Here is a 24,039-nt window from a genome sequence, read left to right on the forward strand (position 1 = left end):
CTTACTTACGATTATCTCGACTGATCAAAAAACAAGTCTCAACAACTTGGCGTAATATTATGTTAGGATGATCCGACTACAAATTAGGGATTAAATGAAATATAACAACAGAAAAACATGTAAAATTCTGGACGGATCCTTGGATTAGTCACAATTATCTATTACGTAATTGCATATATGGACCACTTCCAAACCATGGGAAAAATAAAACTGTTTCGAATTACTATTACAACCACACTTGGCATTTCAATATGTTACCTTTCAATTTACCAACTCATTTACACACTCTTATTAATAATATTTATATGCCTCTTGCACCTTCAACATATGACCAAATATACTGGGGTTTCACACAAAATGACATATTTCGATTAAATCAATGTACAATTCTTTCACAAATAGCATAAATTCTACAACAACTACTCCACAGATAGCTACAGCTGGATTTGGAAACTTCATATTCCTCCAAAGATATCATATTTCATATGGTTACTTTCCAATGATAGGCTTCCGACGCTGCTTATCTCACAAAATGAGGTCTGCTTAATTCTTTTATCTGTTCTCAGTATCATATGACCCCTGGAACATTACAACATATATTTCTAGAATGTCCACTTGCTAAACACCTCTGGACTACGCTCAAAATATTCACTATCAATACCAGTTCTCTACAATGCCATAATACTACTCTAAACTGGTTTTACCTTTTCATACATCAACAACTACTATTCACTCAATATAATATTCCAGATACCACTCTTATACCGTATGCATTATGGAAATTATGGCTTATACGTAATAAAAATACTCTGGATCATAAAAAATGTTGTTTACAGATTTCTTCCATCTTTACAAAAGTTGCAGAATTTTACTACCTTACTAATCACAGATCAAAGAATTCTTCTTCAATACCGTTATATATAAAATGGCACCCCCCAAATATACATACTTATAAGCTTAATATAGATGGATCTTGCTCACTTAACCAAACTAATAATGGTATAGGAGGTCTTTTTCGTAATCCACAGGGACATTGAATCATAGGTTTTGCAGGAACATCAATACCTGGGACAACTATTCAAACTGAACTTCTAGCCTTGCTCATGCGACTGACAATTGCTGTCCAAAAGCATCTCAAATCACTCATCATTGAAACAGATGCACAGGCCATACTAGGTATGTTAAACTCCACTATAATGTAATACACTAATATTATTAATGACTGCAGGTTATTACTACAACAGCTGGATAGCCCGCCTCTCCAAAGTATCTACAGGGAGCAAAATAGTGTTGCGGATAGTCTAGCTACCTATGGAGCCATACATGCAAAGGCAAGCTGTCTACTGTTTGGAAGTCCACCACCTTTTGTGTCATACTTATACCAACAAGATCAATATGGACTACTAAGAAGAAGGATGATTAAAACTAAGTCTAATTTATGTAATAGTAGTAGTTTAACTAGTAATGTACCTAGTACTTCTAATAGTTTTTTTGGCTAGTTCTACTTTTGCTCCTAGTAATGGTACCTCTACGGGGGCCCTAGGTACTACTTCTAGTATTGTAAATTTGATGCCTGTAATGCATCTCCTTAACTGCTCTCCTATAAGATCTTGATTTTATATATATCCATCTTTTCAACAAGAACAAAAAAATTATATATTTATTTGCTATATCTACAACATGAAAAGAAAGTACTTAGTGTGTGTTTGGTAAGAAGGAAAATATTTTCCTAGAAAATGAGTAGTTTTATGACTTATTTTTCCTTGTTTGGTTGGTGAGTGAAAACCTTTTTCCGAAAAATATTTTTTAGTATTTGGTTAGAGAGTATAAAATATTTTTAGAAAATAAATTTTTATGCTACACTCCTCAAACCACCTTCCCCAAAAACCCCATGTTTCCTATACTCATCTTTAAGAATTTTATTATTCTTTTCAGAATTCACACAAAAACCAAAGAAACTAATGTGTTATTTTACTTTTTCCACACAAGAACAACATTGAGATTTGAGCTCGATAACTAAAAAAATACTTTATTTTGTTGAAAATAAAGTATCATTTCTACAACATAAAAAGAAAGTACTCAATTTGTTGAAATGAAAGAAAATAAAATACTTTTTCTACATCATAAAAAGAAAGTACTTAATTTGTCGAAATGAAAGAAAATAAAATACTTTTTCTACATCATGAAAAGAAAGTACTTATTTTTGTTGAAATGAAAGAAAATATTCTTTTCTACATCGTGAAAAGAAAGTACCCATTTTGTTGAAATGAAAGAAAATGACGTTTCTACATCATGAAAAAGAAAGTACTCATTTTGTTAAAAGAAAATTATTTTTCTATTTCACGAAAAGAAAATAATTAGTTTGTTGAAATGAAAGAAAAAACTTTTTCTACATCATGAAAATAAAGTACTCGTTTTGTTAAAATGAAAGAAAATACTTTTACTACATCATAAAAAATATATACTCATTTTGTAGAAAAAATATTCTTAATAATAGTTCTATTTTAGGTTGGGTGGTGGACGAGGTTGGGGTGGATGGGTAGGGGTGGTTTGAAGGTGAGGTGGGTGGGGGTGGATTGGGGATAGGATGGAGAAGGTTAAAAACAAGTTTTGAAATATGCTTTTTGTTCTTTTGATAAGGAAAATATTTTCCCCTAGTTGGAGGAAAATATTTTCCAAAACATTTAAGTCAACCAAACATGAAAAAATTGGAAAATATTTTTCTTCATACCAAACACACCTTTAATAATATTTTTATTTAGGGTGGGTGGTGGGCGAGATTGGGGTGGGTGAGTCGGGGTGGTTTGGGGGTAGAGTGGGATGGGGAATATGGTTAATACCATTGAAAAAAGAGTTTTGGAAAATATTTTCCTTCAATTGAAGGATGAGTTCACGAGGAAAATATTTTCTAATACATTTAAACCAATCAAACATGAAAAAATTAGAAAATATTTTCCGAAAAATATTTCCTTTGTATCAAACACACCCTTAGTTCATTTGCTTTTTTCCCGTAAGTAGAATTAATTTTATTATTTAGCTGGAGCCTAGTTTCTTTTTTCTTCTTTTAAATTGTTATAAGTGACTTGAGTCCAAGCTTCCATTTGACTATAGACTTTAGCTACTTTCTCTTAAAAAAAATTAAAAATATTATTTGTTAATGAAATATGATTAATTTTTAAAATATTCAAATGCTGCTTTAGGACATTTTTTGGATGAAAACATTTTATCCATTACAAAACTTTAATTTTCTTCAAATAAATATATGCTTAAAAACAACTTTAATTTTCAAAAATATGTTTTTGTTATAAATATATTATATTATGGATGTTCATTTAGTACTTCGTTGTAAATAAGTTTTCTGAAGAAGCTTATTCATATGGGACTCCGCCGTAAATATGTTTATCTATTTAGTACTCTATTGAAAATAAGCCTCCTGAAGAAGCTTATCACTTCGGTACCTGATTATGGATAAACATTACCCCCGATAGAAGATTATTCATGTCAGGTATAATAAGCTTATTTTTCGATATTCGGTTATGGATAAACATTACCTCCGGTAAAAGATTATCCATACCGGGTACAATGAGTTTATCCTTTCAGTACTCCGTTATGGATAAACATTATCCCCAGTAGAAGATTATCTATACCTGGTACAATGAGCTTATCCTTTTGGTACTTCGTTATGGATAAACATTACCCTCAGTAGAAGATTATCTATACCTGGTACAATGAGCTTATCCTTTCAGTACTCCGTTATAGATAAACATTACTCTCAGTAGAAGATTATCCATATCTGGTGTAGTAGCAGCTTGCAGTAGCAGCTTTCTTTCTTCTATAAATAGAAGAGATTTCAGTTCATTATGTACGTCAGTTTGAATTCGAATAATATATCAGTTTTTCTCTATACTTGTCTTTATTTTACAGTCTTTATTTTATAACACGTTATCAGCACGAGACTCTGTCATCTCGAGCAAATACTTTGAAAGTATTAGAGGTACGAACTTTCTTTTCCTAAATAATGTCAAATCTTTCTAAACTTGAATTTGTAGCCCTGGATATATCGGGCAAAAGCTACATGTCTTGGGTACTTGATACTGAAATTCATCTTGATGTGATGGGTTTGGAAGATACCATCAAAGATAAAAATCAGGCATCAAACCAAGACCGTGCCAAAGCAATGATATTCCTATGTCATCACCTTGATGAGGTCCTGAAAATGGAATATCTCGCTATTAAAGATCCAGTGTGAAATAATTTGAAAGATAGATATGACCACCTGAAGATGGTTGTTCTTCCACAGGCATATTATGATTAGACTCATCTAAGGCTACAAGATTTTAAATCTATAAGTGAGTATAATTCTGCTATGTTCAGAATTGTTTCCCAATTAAAATTATGTGGTGATAATATTACTGATCATGATATGTTGGAGAAAAATTTCACCACTTTTCACACCTCAAATATGCTCCTGCAGCAGCAACATCGAGAGATAGGATTTAAAAAGTATTCTGAACTTACCTCACATCTTCTTGTAGCCGAGCAACATAATGGGCTATTAATGAAAACCATGAAAGTCGACCTACTGGTTCTTGTCCATTCTCTGAAGTGAATGAGACGAACTTCCACCAAGCTAAACGTGGAAGAGGTCGTGGCCCCAGTCGTGGTCATGGTCGTGGTCGGGGAAGAAACTCTAATCATGGTAATAATAATGCACCAAAGAACCCTCCTCACCACCAGTAGTGGAAAAAGAAGGAACAAAAGCATGAAGCGGTGCAAGCACCAAATGCAGAAAATGCATGCTACATATGTGGAGGAAAAGGGCACTGGTCATGTACCTGTCGTATGCCAAAGCACCTGGTTGAGCTTTATCAAGCCTCCCAGAAGAAGATTGAGAAAAATGCTGAAGCAAATTTTATTTCTGAAGATAATTTAGACTTCATGCATTTGGATGTAACCGATTACTTTGCACTCCCAGAAGGAGAAACAAGTCATGTAATCAGTGGTGAATCTATAGAAATATAAATATTTTAAATTTTGTTATTTGTAATAGATAGTATGATTATGTAATTGTTGTACATAAATAAAAGTTATGCTTTGATAATGATGTTTTACTATAATATATTTTATTTATGTCATTTTGAAGAATATGGATAATCCTCAAATTATGTTTGGATCAAAGACAAATCATGAAGATATTTGTGTTATTGATAGTGGAACAACTCATGCCATATTCAAGGATCAGAAATACTTTTCTTATTTGCATAAGGAAAAAGCAAATGTTTCAACAATTTCTGGTAATATAAGTTTGATTGAAGGCTCCGGAAGAGCCGTTATATTTCTGTCTAAAGGAACAAAAATTATTATAGATAATGCATTGTTCTCCTCCAAGTCCCGAAGAAACTTGTTGAATTTTATAAATATCCGCCAAAATGGGTATCATGTTGAGACAATAGATGAAATGAACATGGAATATCTTTGTATTACAAAGAATATTTCTGGCCAGAAATGCATTGTAGAAAAGTTACCGACTTTTTCTTCTAGCTTATACTATTCAAAAATTAGTACAATTGAAGCACATTCTATCGTAAACCAGAAGTTTACGGATTCAAATACTTTTTTACTTTGGGATGGCCGTTTGGGCCATCCTGGATCAATAATGATGAGACGAATTACTGAAAATTCGAGTGGGCATCCATTAAAGAACCTGAAGATTCTTACAAATGACGAATTTTCTTGTGATGCTTGTTATCAGGGCAAAATGGTCACTAGACCATCACCAATGAAGGTTGGCATTGAATCCCCTGTCTTTTTTAGAGCGTATACATGGGGATATATGTGGACCTATTCACCCACCAAGTGGGTTGTTGTCACGACCCTAATCCCCGAACCCGGTCGTGATGGCGCCTCTCGTGAAGACAAGGCCAGCCAGTCCAACACAGTACACTTCTTTAAGTAGTTAATTACCATAAAATCGTTTAAAGCATGATTCAATAGCAATAATTCACGGAAATATAAATAACAATAGAAGGAACCATCCCGATACAGCCCAAACCGGGGTGTCACAAGTCATGAGCAACTAATGATCCTGATACGAGTCTACTAGGTACGATGTCTGGTACAATAGTTTGAAAAACATAGAATTAATAAGATAAATGGAGGCACGGGGGCTGCGGACGCCAACAACTACCTCGTAGTCTCCGAAATACCGCCTGGACTGGGAGGATCGGCACTCAGGAGCGGGATCTGCTATGCCTGAATCTGCACACAAGGGTGCAGGGAGTAAAGTGAGTACTCCAACTCAGTGAGTAACAAATATGAATAATGGCTGAAAGCATGAAAACACGTAAAGGCACAAGGCAGTTCTATATCAAAGCAGTAAAATCACTTAAACCAGTAAATCCGTGAAGAAATCAAGTTAAATCCCTTTTTAAACAAGTAAAACAGGTAGTTTGGCAGGTAAATAACAAGTAGAAATCTGCCCCTCTGGCACAGTATCAATCACTCAAGATAGTATCAGCCCCTCGGGCTCACTCTCAGTACAATATCAGCCCCTCGAGCTCACTCTCAGTACAATATCAGCCCTTCGGGCTCACTCTCATATCATGATGGGTACCCGCACTCATTGTGGGTGTGCAGACTCCGGAGGGGCCCCTTACGGCCCAAACGCTATATCAAGCCACCTCGTGGCATCATCTCTCGGCACACGGCCTCACATCACTCGGCACTCATCCTCACATCACTGAAGCCACCTCGTGGCATATAAAGTATCTCAGGCCCTCGGTCTCATATCACTCAGTGTATCCTCACATCTGGCCCTCGGCCGCACTTAGTCAGAAAATCATCACAAGCCCCTCAGGCATTTGTAAAACAGTAGTGCTCAACCGAAAACATCGTTTAGAAATATCATTTAAGTCTCAAAACTGAGTAAGAATGGCTGAGTTGTAAAACAGTGGAAAACAACAGGACTGAGTTCAGGTAATAAATCAATACCATGAGAAAATAGTGATAAAAATCCCTGGAGGGTTCAAATAGTTTGCACGAAGCCCAAATATGGCAATCATCCCAAACCATATGATAACAAACAAGTTTCAGTCAAATACATGGTAAAATCATCAATCGGGACGGACCCAGTCACAATCCCCAATAGTAAACGATCCACGCTCATCATCAAGCGCGTGTCTCACCTCAATATAGCACTACGATGTGCAATCCGGGGTTTCAAACCCTCAAGGCATCATTTACAATTATTACTCACCTCGAACCGGCTAAATCTCTAGCTTGCGATGTCTTTGCCCCTCGAATTGGCCTCCACGCACGTCGAATTTATCCAAAATCAGAACGAATACGTCACAATATGCTAAGGGAACAAAGCCCAAGCGAAAACAATCAACAAAGGGCGCGATTCCTGAAATTACCAAAACTCGAGCCTCGGGCCCATGTCTCGGAATTTGACAAAATTCACAAAACTAGAATCCTTATACTCTCACGAGTCTAACCATATAAAAATTATCCAATTCCGGTATCATTTGGTCCTTCAAATCATCATTTTATATTTTTGGAAGATTCCACAAATTTTCTTCCCAAATTCCATCCCAAATCATGAATTAAATGATGAATTCAATGATAGATTCATGTACTCTAGCCAAATCTGAGTTAGAATCACTTATCCCGATGAATTTCTTGAAAACCCTTCGAAAAATCGCCAAAATCCGAGCTCTGTAGGTCAAAATATTAAATAAAACCCAAAACCTCGTATTTATAGAGTACCTTATAGATCTCCACCTCCGCGGGCCGCACAAAAGCGACCGCGGTCCGCACAAAACCAGTGCGGTCCGCACAAAAATGACCGCGTCCGCACAACTTTCCTCTACAGTGATAGGATTTATTATTTTGGCCATAACTTTCTCTACAGATGTCCATATTGCGATATCTTTAACTTTATGAAAACTAGACACGAAGGGCTACAACTTTTGTTTTTGAATCATTTCAAAATTCCTTGTAGATCAAAAGATATGAGCTTCCGAAGTAGGACGAGTGAAAAGTTTCCTACCGCGGCCGCACTTCTTTTTGTGCGGACCACGCAGGTGAGTTCCGAGGCCAGCAACCCTTCTGAACCTACTACAACTATGATTTTCGGCCTAAAACATCCCGGAACCTACCCAGAATCCACCCGGAACTCCCGGAACTTCAAACCAATTGTACCAACACATCCTATGACATCGTTCAAACTTGTTCAAAACTTCAAAATGCTCACAACAACATCAAATCACCAATTTAACATAAGATTCAAGCCTAAGAACTCCAAGAACTCTTAAATTATGCTTTCGATCAAAAAGTCTTTCAAATCTCGCCCGAATGACCTGAAATTTTGTACACACATGCCAAATGACACAACGAAGCTACTGCGACTCTCAGAATTCCATTCCGACCGCTATATCAGAATCTCGCCTATCAATCGGAAACGCCGAAATCTCAATTTCGCCAATTCAAGCCTAAACCTTCCACGGACCTCCAAAATGCATTCCGATCACGCTCCTAACTCCCAAATCACCTAACAGAGCTAACCCAACCATAAAAATTCTGATCCGAGATCATATACAAACAAGTCAAATCTTGGTCAAACCTTTCGAATTTCAAGCTTCAACTGAGAACTGTTTTCTTCCAAATTTCATTCTGATTACCCTGAAAACCAAAACCAACGATTTACATAAGTCATAATACATCACACGGGGCAAGTCATACCCAAAAACTGGCAGCGAAATGCAAAAGCTCAAAACGACCGATCGGGTTGTTACAGTTGTTTAGATATTTTATGGTTCTAATAGATGCATCTTCAAGATGGTCTCATGTGTGCCTACTATCATCTCGCAACCTGGCGTTTGCAAAGCTATTAGCCCAAATAATTTGATTAAGGGCACAATTCCCAAATTATCCTATAAAGACTATTCACCTTGATAATGCTGGAGAATTTTCATCTCGAGCTTTTGATGATTATTGTCTATCAGTTGGGATAAAAGTTGAACATCCAGTAGCTTATGTTCATACTCAAAATGGCCTTGCAGAGTCATTTATTAAATGCCTGCAATTGATAGCAAGACCACTACTTATGAAAACAAAATTGCCCACTACTGTTTGGGGCCATGCTATCCTGCATGCAACATCACTTATCCATCTCAGACCGACACATTATAATAAATATTTTCCGTCACAATTAGTTTTTAGTCATGAACCAAATATTACCCATCTACGAATTTTCGGATGTGCTGTATATGTGCCAGTAGTACTACCACAACGCAGTAAGATGGGACCACAAAGAAGGATAGGAATATATGTTGGGTTTGAATTGCCCTCTATTATTCGCTATCTTAAACCATTGACAAGAGATTTATTTACTGCTCGATTTGCAGATTGTCGATTTGATGAAACAAATTTCCCATAATTAGGGGGAGAGAAAAAGAAAATCAAAAGAGAAATTGTGTGAAAAGTTTCATCATTATCTCACTTTGATCCACGTACCCCTATATGTAATCAGAAGATCCAGAAGATCATTCATTTACAGAATATAGCAAATCAAGTGCTAGACGCATTTATTGATTTGAAAAGGATAACTAAGTCACATATCCCTGCAGAGAATATGCTTATCCGAATTGATATTCCAGTAGGACCATCTACTATCATGAGAGCTAGTGAACCTAAAGCTCGCCTGAAGCATGGTAGGCCTTTGGGTTCTAAGGATCGAAATCCTCAAAAAAAGAAAATCGACAAATGATCAAAACGATACTATGAAGGGATCTCTTGAAGAGACCCAGGATCTAATTAGTTCTGAGATTCCTGAAGAAATCAATTAACCCGAAGCTCATGTAAGTGAGGAACTTTTAATAAGTTCTACCGGTGATGGGATTAATTTAAATCAATCTGAAATAGTGGTGGATAATATTTATACATATAATGTTGCACTTAATATTATGCAAGATAGTAAGGACCTTGAATCTCGATCTGTCGAAAAATGTCGACAAAGATCTAATTGGCCAAAATGGCAAGAGGCAATTTAATCGGAATTAAAGTTACTTGCTAAAAGAGAGGTCTTTGGAGTTTGGACAGTAGTCCAAACATCTGCTAGTATAAAACCAGTTGGTCATAAATGGAGTTTTGTGCGAAAAAGGAATGATAAAAATGAAGTTGAAAGATACAAAGCTCGCCTTGTTGCACAAGGATTCTCACAACGACCTGGAGTCGATTTTGATGAAACATATTCACCTGTTATGGATGCCATAACATTTCGATATCTCATCAGTTTAGCACTACATGAAAAGCATGAAATACATATAATGGATGTAGTTACAACTTATCTTACGGTTCACTTGATAATGAAATTTATATGAAAATCTCTGAATGATTTAAAATGCCTGAAGCGAATTCAAAATCTCAAGAAATGTATTCAATCAGATTACAAAGATCTTTGTACGGTTTAAAGCAATCTGGGCACATGTGGTATAATCGCCTTAGTGAATATTTGCTTGAAGAAGGTTATATAAACGATGTTATTTGTCCATGTATTTTTATAAAGAAAATGACATCAGAATTTGCTATACTTGCTGTTTATGTTGATGACATAAATCTTGTTGGAACTTCAGAAGAGCTCCAAAAGGCAATTGAATATCTTAAGAAAGAATTTGAGATGAAAGATCTTGGAAAGACAAAACTTTGTCTTGGTCTGCAAATTGAACATTTAGCAAATGGGATCTTTATCCATCAATCTGGCTATACAAAAATGGTCTTAAAATGCTTTTACATGGACAAAGCGCACCCATTGAGTACACCAATGATTGTTCGATCACCTGAAGTGTATAAGGATTTGTTTCGACCTCCAGAAGAGGACGAGGAACTCCTTGGTCCTGAAGTACCCTATCTCAGTGCAATTGGTGCACTAATGTATCTTGCTAATGCTACAAGGCTTAACATAGCATTTTCTATTAATTTACTAGCAAGATATAGTTCTTCTCCTACACGGAGACATTGGAACGGGATTAAGCATATATTGCGATATTTAAAGGGAACTCTTGATATGAGTTTGTTTTATGCTAACAAAGATAGTGCATACCTTGTTGGTTATGCAGATGCATGTTATTTATCTGATCCCCATAAAGCTCGATCTCAAATTGGGTACGTGTTTACATATGGCGGTACTGTCATATCATGGCGCTCCACAATGCAATCTATTGTTGCTACTTCTTAAAATTATGTTGAGATAATAGCTATTCATGAAGCAAGTAGGGAATGCGTATGATTGAGATCAATAATTCATTTTATTCGAGAAAAATGTGGTTTGAAATGTGAGAAAAGACCCACAATTTTATACGAAAACAATGTTGCATGCATAGCCCAATTGAAGGGAGGATTTATAAAAGGAGATAGAACGAAGCACATTTCACCAAAATTATTCTACACACACGACCTTCAAAAAAATGGTGACATTGATGTGCAACAAATCCGTTCAAGTGATAATCCAGTAGATTTATTCACTAAATCTTTGCCAACGTCAACTTTTGAGAAGATGGTATACAAGATTGGAATGCGGAGACTCAAATATTTGAAACAATATTTTCATCAGGGGGAGTAAAATACGCGATGCACTCTTTTTCCTTACTAAGGTTTTTTTCCCACAGGGTTTTCCTTATAAGGTTTTTTTAATGAGGCACCCCGCAATGCGCATTACCAAATATGTGTACTATTTTTCCTTAACTAGGATTTTTTCCCACGTGGTTTTTCCTAGTAAGGTTTTAATGAGGCACATTATCTTTTAATGAACATCCAAGTGGGAGTGTTATAAATATATTATATTATGGATGTTCATTTAGTACTCCGTTGTAAATAAGCTTCCTGAAGAAGCTTATCCATATGGAACTGCGCCGTAAATATGTTTGAGGGTGTTTGACCAAGTTTATAAGCTGGTCAAACTGGCTTATAAATACTTTTTGACTTATTTGCGCATTTGGTAAAATTAAAGTGCTTATAAGTTAAGTGCTTATAAGCCAAAAGCCATAAGTTAGTCTCCCCAACTTATCAAATTTCAGCTTATAAGCACTTTAAGTTTGACCAAAATATTTACTATTCTATCCCTAAAATACTTCTTTTTAAAACAAAACTCTTCGTATACCCAGTTCTTCAGCTGCATATTATTAATTTCAGCACTTTTATCTAAACACGTAACTATTTATTTTTTAAATCAGCTTCAGCACTTAAAAGTGCTTTTCAGCACCTAATGCTTATCAATTACTCTAAATCAGCTAAGCCAAACGAGTTCTTAATCTATTTAGTACTCCATTGAAAATAAGCCTACTGAAGAAGCTTATCACTTCGGTACCCGATTATGGATAAACATTACTCCTGGTAGAAGATTATCCGTACCGGGTATAATAAGCTTATTCTTTCGATACTCGGTTATGGATAAATATTATCCCTGGTAGAAGATTATCCATACCGGGTATAATGAGCTTATCCTTTCAGTACTCCGTTATGGATAAACACTACCCCTAGTAGAAGATTATCTATACCTGATACAATGAGCTTATCCTTTCAGTACTCCGTCGTGGATAAATATTACCCCCAGTAGAAGATTATCTATACTTGGTACAATGAGCTTATCCTTTCACTACTCCATTATGGATAAATATTACTCTCCATAGAAGATTATCCATATCTGGTGTAGTAGCAGCTTATACAACAACTTCCTTTCTTCTATAAATAGAAGAGATTTCAGTTCATTATGTATCAGTTTGAATTCGAATAATATATCAGGACACCTCTGATCGTTCACCTCTAATGTGACACGTTCCCTCCCAGTTATATGATTAACGGGATCAGTCGGCTAGAGAGCGGGGCTATTCTTCTTCCGTGGAGACAAAGTCGTCCCTTCTACTGACCGAACCCTCAGTTCGGGGTCTTGTTTTGTTCTTCGGTTGAAAAAAGATGTCTTACGCAATCGGAGAAGCACTTTGATAAATAGATTTGATCTTGACCGATTCAATTAAGATATTAATGTTTGTTCTATTATACAACAACAACAACAACAACAACAACAACAACAACAACAACAACAACAACAACAACAACAACAACAACAACAACCCAGTATAATCCCACAAGTGGGGTCTGGGGAGGGTAATATGTACGCAAACCTTACCCCTACCCCGAAGGGTAGAGAGGCTGTTTCCAGGAGACCCTCGGCTCAAAAAAAGCAACAGGAGCCGATATATTAGTACCATAAAAATGCATAATAAAATAACAGCAATATAAGAGATATGAAATACAGAATACGAAATACGAAATAGATGGCTGGTATAGTAAAACTAGCAGGTAAAGCCCTGCATCAATAGACGACCAATGACATTCTTAGTCTAACTCCTAACTGGCTAGTCTCACTCTATTGTGCTGTAGAAATATTCACAAGTTTCCCCTAACCTACAACCTTAATGCTCGACCTCCATAATTTCCTGTCAAGGGCCATGTCCTCAGTAATCCTAAGTCGCGCCATGTCCTGTCTGATCACCTCTCCCCAATACTTCTTAGGTCGCCCTCTACCTCTCCGCGTGCTCACTACAACCAGTCACTCACACCTCCTCACCGGTGCATCAGTGCTCCTCCTCTGAATGTGCCCGAACCATCTGAGTCTTACTTCCCGCATCTTGTCCTCCATGGGGGCCACGCCCACCTTCTCTCGAATATCTTCATTCCTAATCTTATCCATCCTTGTATGCCCGCACATCCACCTCAACATCCTCATCTCTGCTACTTTCATCTTCTGGATGTGTGAGTTCTTTACCGGCCAACATTCAGTTCCATATAACATGGCAGACCTAACCACTGCTCTATAAAACTTACCTTTTAGTAACGGTGGCACTTTCTTGTCACACAAGACTCCCGACGCTAACCTCCACTTCATCCACCCCACCCCTATACAGTGTGTGACATCCTCGTCAATCTCCCCGATCCCCTGAATAACCGATCCAAGGTACTTGAAACTACCCCTCTTGGGAATGACTTGAGAGTCAAGCCTCACTTCAACTCCCGCTTCCGTCGGCTCAACTCCAAATTTGCACTCGAGGTATTACGTCTTCGTCCTGCTCAAATTGAAACCTTTAGACTCAAGAGCATGTCTCCAAATCTCTAGCCTCTCGTTGACGCCGCCTCGTGTCTCATCAATTAGAATAATGTCATCAGCAAATAGCATGCACCATGGCACCTCCCCTTGAATATGATGAGTCAGTGCATCCATCACCAGGGCAAATAGGAATGGGCTGAGCGCAGACCCTTGGTGCAACCCCATAACAACTGGAAAGTGTTCAGAGTCGTCTCCTACTGTCCTAACCCGAGTCTTAGCTCCAGCATACATGTCTTTAATCACCCTAATATAGTCAACCGGGACCCCTTTATCCTCTATCAGCTCCATAAGACCTCCCTAGGAACCTTATCATACGCTTTCTCCAGATCAATAAACACCATGTGGAGATCCTTCTTCCTATCCCTGTACTGTTACACCATCCTCCTAATAAGGTGGATAGCTTCTGTGGTAGATCGCCCCGGCATGAACCCGAACTGGTTGTCTGAAATAGACACCGTCCTTCACACTCTCATTTCTACCACTCTCTCCCAAACTTTCATAGTATGACTTAGTAATTTGATGCCCCTATAGTTGTTACAGCTTTGGACATCACCTTTGTTCTTATACAACGGGACTGTTGTACTCCACCTCCACTTTTCAGGCATCCTATTAGTCTTGAATATAACACTAAACAATGCAGTAAGCCATTCCAAGTTTGCTCTACCCACACACCTCCACAGTTCAACCGGAATTTCGTCTGGCCCGGTAGCTCTGCCCCTTCTCATCTTACGCATTGCCTCCATGACTTCATCGATCTCAATGTCCCTACAATTACTTAATTCATGGTGACTGTCGGAATTCCTCAATTCCCCAAGTATAATACCCTGATCCCCTTCTTCACTTAGAAGTTTATGAAAGTAGGTCTGCCACCTCCTCTTAATCTGGTCATCTCCCATCAAAACTTTGCCGTCATCATCTTTTATGCAACTCACTTGGTCCAGATCCCGAGTTGTCCTCTCTCTCGCCTTAGCGAGTCGGAATAACTTCTTCTCTCCACCTTTGTTCCTTAGTTCCTCATACAGACGAGCAAAAGTTGTCGTCTTAGCCTCCGTCACTGCCATACTCGCCTCCTTCCTAGCTACCTTATACCTTTGATTGTTCTCTCTCTTCTCCTCCTCGTCAGTGCTCCCTACTAACTGCAGGTAAGCCGCCTTCTTTGCTTCCACTTTACCTTGGACAACTGCATTCCACCGCCAATCTCTCCTTTGTGGCTGCCTTCTTTATTCTATTATACAACAAAGATCGCATTTCTCTCTATATTCTCTTTATTTTTATTTTACCGACTTTGTTTTATAACAGTTTCGACACAATTCCAAAAATTACTTTTTTCAAGTTTAACCAAACTTATGTCCAAACCTAAAAGATGCTGATAAATTAACGGAAAAAGCAAACTCCGGCAGACAAACGCCAGGTTCTTTCTTCTTTTTTTCTCCGGCAACTTCCTCGGCGATTTCTTTCCGGCGACATCGAGTTGTTAGTTGTAGGTACCTTCTATATCTTTCTTCCTTCTCTCTGGATTTTTTATACTCAGTACAACCCTCCCCCCCCTCCCCCCAGAAAAAAAAAAGAAAAAAAAAGAAAAGAAAAGAAGAGGCCCTAATTCCTTACCCTAATGGCTAATGTGTAGTAGCAAACTAGCAATAGTGAATTAGTTAACAATATTTTGTGTTTGCTTCCCCTGCATAAAGAGTTTTTAAAAATATGCATTACTATTTGCTATAAACAACAACCATGACTCAATCTCAAGCAAGTTAGCGTCGGCTTCATGAATCCTCACTGCCCATGTTGCAATTTGCATTATCTTAATTTATTTTCAATCTATGTCTGTCTACCTGCATTAGATATCTTGTATTTGTTGTGTAGACAAAAGCTTAGCTAGTTTCCTTAATATTCCAGGTTATTTGGCTTCGGCAAAAGAAGCATTGATGAAGCCGCAGTCGGCATGGGGCTCACTAAAGAACCCGGTGAAGTTCAAGATGTAACACTCCTTATTCCTTATTATACAAATATGTTGTGATGGTATAAGACATGAATAATTCCTAGTGTTTAACAAAAAGTATATGCATATTTACAGTCCAACCGCGGAGAGTCTTGTTCCTATTCGTCTGGACATTGAAATTGATGGTCAAAGATTTAGAGATGCTTTTAGTTGGAATCCAAATGGTACGTTTTTATTATTATTTTTTTAGTTTTAACCACCATATAAACATTGATACAGCAATATGCACTCAATTTGATGCTTCTGTTTCAGACTGTAGGTTGCAACTGGCTGCTTTCTTGTATGCACAGTTGATGTTCTTAATTAGTAGTTGCTGCCAATAAATGCTGATATCTTTTATTCTAAATGTTGAATGCTACCACAGCTCATCTGTACCGTCAAAATGAAAATTTTAGTTTTTCACTACAATGATCAAGAATCATTAGTGAGCAAATTTGTGAAAAAGTGGAGTGGACATGCCCATTCCAGGTAAGGGATACATAATTAACTAAATTTTCATTTGTTTTTGTATCTGGGAGGCGCTACAATATTGAATGTGCATCTAAGCTGCTAAACATAAGTTTTTATGAAGGCATTCTCTGGAAAATAGCTGGCAAACAATGGAATTTCGGTACATGACTTTTTTATTTTAGTTTAGACATTACCAAACCATTTCCTTAATTTTGTGGGGTTGACTTTATAGTGCTCTGAAGATCTTTTTAGCACATGAAGATCCTTATAAGGGATTCTCTGTTGTGATAAAGATTGGATCTTATTAGGTTGCCTGATCCTTCAACATGGCTTTATGAAGTAAATGAACTTCGCGGAGTGCTATTATGAAAAGCAGAGTATAACATTATAGAGCTTATGTCCTGGCAAAAGATAGCTTGAAAACGACTGCACACTCTGATTTTTGATAGTTCTGGTACTTATTTGCTTTTTCCTATGTGATGCTTCATATACAAAGCCATTTGTATTGTCTCCAGTGAACGGTTCTGCTGATCACCTTTAAAGAAAGAAAATTTGTAGTTGAGTTTTCCTAATATCATTTTGAACTGACCTGGTTATTGTCCCTCTCTGAACTTATTAACTGCAGATCCTGACTCAGAAGTGGTGGTTTTCGCGAAAAGAACTGTTAAGGACTTGAAGCTTCCTCCTGGGTTTATCACTCAGATTGCTCAATCCATTCAAGTAATTTATAAGTCATAAACCAGTACATGTTGTATGCACCATTTCATCATCTTTCTTCATGCTTAGTGGTATAAATAGTATTCATGGTGTATTGCTCGAAAGAACAGGATGTATGACTCTAATTGCTGCTTGCATACTTGGGTTTAGTTTACATAGGATTCATGGTGGGAGATTGGGGTTTAATTTTAAACATGCCTCTGACTATCTCTTCTAAAAGCTTAAGTTGTTGGAAAGAGCACACTTTATTTACTTAATTATTATCTTAACAACCCCCCCCCCCCCCCCCCCGCGCGCGCGTGACCGCACATGTGAGCTTGATTTTTTTTTTTAATGAGTCAAGCACGTGAAAATTCTTTTGATAATGGGTGGCGGAGAGACTCAACTCAGGACCTCTGCATGCTCTGAAGCCATATTGAATGTGTGTGACCAACTCATCTAAAACCTAATCCGTTAGAAAGAGCACACTTTTATCTATTTTATTATTATCTTAATACTATCCTCCCCAGACCCCATGATGTGGGATAATACTGGGTATGTTGTTGTTGTTGTTGTTGTTGTTGTTATTGTACTAGCTATAGGATGAAGTAATATGAAATAGAAGTTAACTATATATCAAACAATGAACTATGCCGTAGTTCCCAAATTAGTTGGGTTGGATATATGATTTTTTGTATCATATCTGTTATCTTCAGGTCAAATGTCATTCCAATACTGAATAATAGGTCTTCTACGCACGCCAGAGTTCTCTAAAATACAACTTCTTGAAATCTCACAGGTATCCCGTACAAGTTTTTGTAGGAAAAGAAAGGAGTGGAATGAACTTATATTTTTCTGCTTCTTTGCTGGAACGCTGCAAGTTTTGATAGACGCTGAAGCTTATATAAGCGTAGAGCAACAACTAATTCTTAATTCCGCCTTGTTGGTATCGTTGATACCGTTGTGTTCAGTCCTTAGCTAAGTCCACATTGATTACTCAGATAATTCCACATTGTGTTCGTCATCAACCCTTTTAATCATCGTATTATTGCACCTATGTACTAGTACAACTGAGATCTATGCAGAATATGCCTAAACCAGCTCAGACAATATCTCCTAATAAATCGACGGAGATTCGTTGGAGAATTAGAAGTCAAAAATTCCGACACAGTTTTTGATGAGATTACCCAAAAAAGGGGAGGGGCCACTGTTGTAGCTATTGTCAAATATTGATAGACGTCATATTAGGCTTTATATGTAGTATTTTGTTTGGCGGTGGTTTGTTTTGTTTTTCTGGGCTTGGACAAACAATATCGAAGTACTTCGTCAGAGAATGTAGGCTCTCTCCCTATTTCTTTTGGGTTAATGTTGTGTATATTGAAGGAAAGGTTACAAGTTTCAATTCTTGAACCATAATCATACAATCCATTCTTCACTTTGTCAGCGTGCTTTATTGATGCTGTGCTGATCATTGTCGGGTGGTACAAGTTTGATTAATTTGAGAAATTTACCCCAAAAGAAAAAAAATACTAAATCATTAAATGTTTTGGTCTCTTGTTTTAGTATTGCCCATGCTATGCATGACTTTGCTAAGGCATTCGTGCTAATTCTGATGAAAAATGTATATCTAATTGGTTGACTAACTAACAACTGATCTTTGTAGTAAAGGACACTAGGCTGTTCATAAGATGTTAAAATTAGTCGTTAAAGTATCACAAAACAGTATAATTTGGAGAAACCTCATCCAGATATCTTCCGTTGATGTAGGAACTTTTATCTAAACCAGCCTGTGTTTCAGCATGTAGGTCCTTTGGCTATAAATATTATTCAACAATATATTCCTTCTTTTTTATAAGGCATTCAACAATATATTCCTTTATGTACTTATCCAAAAAAAAAAACCTTTGTGTCTGCTAGTCCTTTTCCTGAACAAAAACTTGTTAGTTCTCTAGTGACTGAGGACCTCTGTTGCGAAATGGCTGCTTAGTGTACATACTTCTTTTTCTCTTGTTTCTGGCAAATTATTTCTTATTGGCTTCTCATGCTACTTCCAATTTTGCAGTCACAATTAACAGAATTTCGGTCATATGAAGGACAAGATATGTACACTGGCGAGAGAGTTGTTCCTATCAAGGTTTAGCACAATTGTCTATGTCGATATTAATAACATTATGATGAAAGATAATTTATTCCAAAAGAAATGAAAGATACCTATCTTTCTGACTTTGATGGTCACAACTGTTGTGGTATCATTAATGAGGTACTTGTATTTTTCTCTTTCCTTTTCTTTTCCGGGCTCATTCAGCTTGATCTCCGAGTAAATCATACAGTTATCAAGGACCATTTTTTCTGGGTAAGTTTGACTAAAAGGTTATGTCTCATTCTTGAAATATCTTGATATATGTATAAGAACTGTGATCAAACTTGCAATTACTCTGCTTCATATGTTGCTAATACAAAGAGAAATCAAAATAATTTCAGGACTTGAACAATTTCGAGAGTGATCCTGAAGAATTTGCACGGACTTTTTGTAAAGATATGGAAATTGAAGACCCAGAAGTTGGAGTAAGCTCTATTTTATTTTATTTTGCTTTCCTTTGGTTGTGGTAAAATAAAATTTCCCCCCTTTTCATTGCATATTCTTGTAAATTTGATGGTCATCATCATGTGATATAGTTTTGTGTGATGGGGTTGATGAAGTTAAAGGGTTTTGGGGGGGGGGGGGGGTGTTCCTTACGCTACTTTTTCTTCCCATTTTTGTTTGTTTATTTTTTGGAGTTAACTGGAGTGTATATCAGCTGGAGACGACTTAGCCCTGTGCCCTTAAGATTCTACCTTCAAATTCCATGGTACTTCCACATCTCTGATGCGTGATATTGAATATTTTTGGTTCAGTGTTTGCAGCTTTTAAACTTATGCAGATAAAACTAACCTCCCTCCTATTTTGCTACAATTAGAATGATCTTCTGTAATTTGTAAAAGGAAAAAGCTGTTCAAGGGGAATCGTAAAGTCAAAATGCTACTAGGTCTCATTTCTTGAAAATCTTGTGAGGGAAATTTTAGCAAAATGCTCAGTTCCTTTATCAAGAATTTGGCCTAGTTGTCTTTGATGTTGGATGTATCTGGCATAAATATGCCATCATATAATTCCAACTCTCTTTAACCACTGATAGAGTTATGAGGATATGGATTTTGGTTAATTGTTTTTAACTAAAGGAAACAGTTATGTTTGCTGGAAGTATAATAAAATATCAACTCTTTGTTTTCTTGTTTTCACCACAAGCAAGAAGTGAGACTAATAAATATATTTTTTCTGTTTTCTTTCAAGTTGAATATTGGAAGGTAATGAATAATGTAGAAAAAGAGGTCTTTAAAAAAAAATTATGGACACACATATTGGGCTGTGCTCAAAAGAATAGTCTAGAGATTGTGTTGCACATAAGAAACAAGTAATTTATAAGGTAATTGTCTTGGTATTGCCATATTACATCCTTCTTTTCCCCGGTCTCTTTTTTGTTATACTGGTTATAAGAAAAGATTGCTTATTTTGATTCAGCTGTGTGAATCCCAGCTAGAGCGATTTGTCTTGAACTTGCTTTCTTTTTTACATTTTTGTCAGAGAGTTAAGATCCAATCCGTAATTGGAATTGGACGAACAAGACTACAATAAAGAGCTTTTGTTAAAATTAAACAGAAAGATTGTAATTTCTATTTAAATAGTAATCATTCAACAGGGATGTTAAACCTCTAGGCATTGTAGGCCTTTGCATTAAATCTATGTTCATGTATAAGTAAACTTTCCTTATGTAGCTCAGTTTTTAAATGAGAACTTCATCCCATTGAGAGAGTATTTTATCTGTAGTTGTTTCTTCTCTGAAAGTATTAAATTCTAGTTGTGTTAGTAGTTTGTCTTTATCACTTTTTACTTATAGAAACTAATCACTGGATGATATTTCCTTTACAAAAACAGTTTTTTACTTTCCTCCCTAAAATCTTTTCAACTATGTGAGACTGTCCTTTTCAATATCCTTTTTATTTGAAAAACCGTCGATGCTTTCTTCTTGATAGTTGACTTCTTTCTTTGCAGCCTGCAATAGCCATATCAATTCGAGAACAACTTTATGAGGTGAGGATATATCATTCTTCATTTGGTGTATGTGACCTAATTGTTTCTACCTGTCTTTCAACCAGTTCATAGTTGAAAGCCAGCTACTTCAAGGTCTGTGACCATTTTTGCCATTTAATGTCTGCAGATTGCAATGCAAAGTGTTGCATCCGCAAGAGAAAGTAGGGCAAATAAGAAACGCAGAGTGACGGAACATATCTCAGCCAGGTTAGCATGATTGATCTCTGGCTTCTGCTGTATATACCCATCTTTGTTTAATCTAGTCATATGCCCTTGCACTATCCTTAGGACTTCTCTTTCCTAATAATTATCTTTTTGACAGTAAGACAGGTGTACCTGCATTGGACCTGGTGAAGTTATTTGGCATTAGATCAAGTGTTGTTCGGTACGACTCTTTCTTTTCTTCATACATTTCCACTCAATAAAATATGAAAGAGAAAAGGAAGTTGGATGTTCTGGAACGAGGATGTTTTATCTGTATTTCAATGCAATGGTATCTCATTAGCACATACTCGATATCAGTTAGTCAGAGACTCCATTTGGTCCGGGTTTTGAATTCATTCATTTCAAATGTGACTATTTCAGAAAAAGGAAGGACTGGGATGTATATGAACCAATTGTTGATCTCCTTTCAAATGAAGAGGTGGATGCCCTCGAGGCTAGAGAAGAGAAGATTACTCGATGATGCAGTCAATGCCCATTGAAGGAATACCAGCATTTGAAAGAGAAATCGTGTTAAGTTTTAGATGATACAATGAAACTAAATCCTAGTCTTAGTTCAGCCAAAATCCCATGGTAGTTATAGATAATGTTTAGATTTTAACATTGATTCGCAGATCGCTACATAGGTTTGTTGAAAGCAACACTTCAGTGTCCTGTGTTAATGTATCTTCACCGCGCTGAGAAACTAATGATAGCTAATTTAGTTGTGTTCTAAATCCTGCTATATTCGTAAGAGCAACCTACTTTGTATTTTTGGCATACAAAGGATGGAAACAAAGACTGTTGATGGACCTGGTTACGGCTGGGACCCTGTACTACGCTCATTTCTTAGTTGATGCCTCGTCATCAGTCGTAGACTACACACTACGGCATGTTGTACTTGTACATGACGAGACCCTCTTACATTTTTAAAAAATAAATTATTGTCACCATTATGGTAAGAGGTTAGACATAGAACATAGATTTGATTGAAACTTGAAAAAGAATTTTTGAAAATTGAAGTTGTGCTTGGACATGCATTTTATTTGAAGAAAAGTTTGAAGTTTTATGGGTGGAAGAAAAAACACCAAAAAACTGCCGTAAACCATTTTTTGGTAACTTGAAATTTTTTGAAACCCCCCTCCCCCTAACAAAAATATGTTCATATTTCATAAACAAATAATGTTTTCAAATTTGTTTTTGAAAAAATGAAACTAAAAATTTATGATCAAACGGGAGCTAATAATCACCCGGCAAATATAGGAAAGGGACAATAATTCTGTCCAGTTCCTGGTAACCAAAGATATGGCATCTAAGGGAAATATTACATTGGGGGTGGTGGGGAGGGTTAGCTTATAATACATGTTTGGGGGTACATACCAATGAGTGAACCATTTACCAAAAATTTTATACATTAAAAAGGTTCTTTTCAGTTTTGATCCTAAACAAAATCTTCAAGGCGTCTTTCGCCTTTCCAGGTAATGTGTCAACCTCAATGAAGATAGCTGAGGACCTTGCTTTGTATGCTCCTGTTAATTTGGAGTTCACTCAAACACGAGAAGGGGTTCATTTGTGTCTCGTCATTTTTACGATTTCGAAGAATCTGATTTTTTGAACTGACTATCCTGACACAAACAGAAAGTTAAATTGTAGAATTTAACTAACTTCAATGAACAGTTTTAGGTTACAACTCTATAACCAAGGAGACTACGATATTATTTTTTTTAAAAGATTAAGACGTGTGAATCTGAATATCAAGATGTGTATTAAGATTAAGACATTTGAATCTTAGTACACATCTGAATATTAAGATGTGTTTTAAGATTTGAATACTAAACGATTAAGACTTTTTTTTAAAGATCTGAATTTATAGAGTTTATCTTTATTTAAATATTAATAAACATAAATTCAACTACATTACTAATTAATCTAAAATATATACATACATATATATATATATATATATATATATATATATATATATATATATATATATATATATATATATATATATATATATATATGTATATATTTTGGTTGATGGTGGTGGTTCTAGGTAGTAGCTAGTGGTGATTGGTAGCGATTGCCATTATGGTTGAGGATGATAGTGATGAGTGGTGATAGTTAATAATGGTGAGTGGTGATGGTAGTTGTAGTTGTGATTGAGGAATGTAGTGGTGGGTGGTGGTAGTTTATAGAGGTGGCAAACGGGCAGGTCGGGTCGAAAACGAGTAATGCAAAAATGGAGAAATTATCTTACCCGACCCAACTTATATTTAATACGGATAAAAAATGGATTAACTAGCGGATAATATGGATATCCATATTATCTATAACTTCTTGAATATGATTACTCACAACTAGAAAATGGGCCTATGGCAACATTTATTTTTGCAACGGTTCTCA

At 36.4% G+C, this 24,039-nt stretch overlaps 1 protein-coding gene and 1 non-coding gene across 6 annotated transcripts; both read left to right on the forward strand.

The window, feature by feature from the left end:
* Positions 1 to 15,458: 15,458 nt before the first annotated feature.
* LOC107765782 (chromatin structure-remodeling complex protein BSH) lies at positions 15,459 to 22,370 on the forward strand. 5 transcript variants are annotated; one of them, XM_016584470.2, is made up of 11 exons: positions 15,459 to 15,645; positions 16,058 to 16,139; positions 16,236 to 16,324; positions 17,236 to 17,330; positions 19,369 to 19,440; positions 19,612 to 19,659; positions 19,788 to 19,871; positions 21,394 to 21,432; positions 21,560 to 21,639; positions 21,755 to 21,817; positions 22,018 to 22,370. In XM_016584470.2, the coding sequence occupies exons 2-11, from the start codon at positions 16,087 to 16,089 to the stop codon at positions 22,115 to 22,117; spliced, it is 723 nt and encodes a 240-aa protein (XP_016439956.1). In that variant the 5' UTR covers positions 15,459 to 15,645; positions 16,058 to 16,086; the 3' UTR covers positions 22,118 to 22,370. The 5 variants fall into 5 exon arrangements, with proteins under 5 accessions (XP_016439956.1, XP_016439957.1, XP_016439959.1 ...); XM_016584471.2 differs by having other exon boundaries at positions 15,459 to 15,641; XM_016584475.2 differs by lacking the exon at positions 15,459 to 15,645 and adding an exon at positions 16,525 to 16,628 and having other exon boundaries at positions 16,123 to 16,139.
* On the forward strand, positions 18,703 to 18,795 carry LOC142170858 (small nucleolar RNA snoR99). Its single transcript, XR_012700470.1, has one exon. It is a non-coding gene; the product is annotated as a small nucleolar RNA snoR99 (small nucleolar RNA).
* Positions 22,371 to 24,039: the final 1,669 nt, after the last annotated feature.

This window comes from Nicotiana tabacum, chromosome 16 (assembly GCF_000715075.1).
Source record: "Nicotiana tabacum cultivar K326 chromosome 16, ASM71507v2, whole genome shotgun sequence".
NCBI lineage: Eukaryota > Viridiplantae > Streptophyta > Magnoliopsida > Solanales > Solanaceae > Nicotiana > Nicotiana tabacum.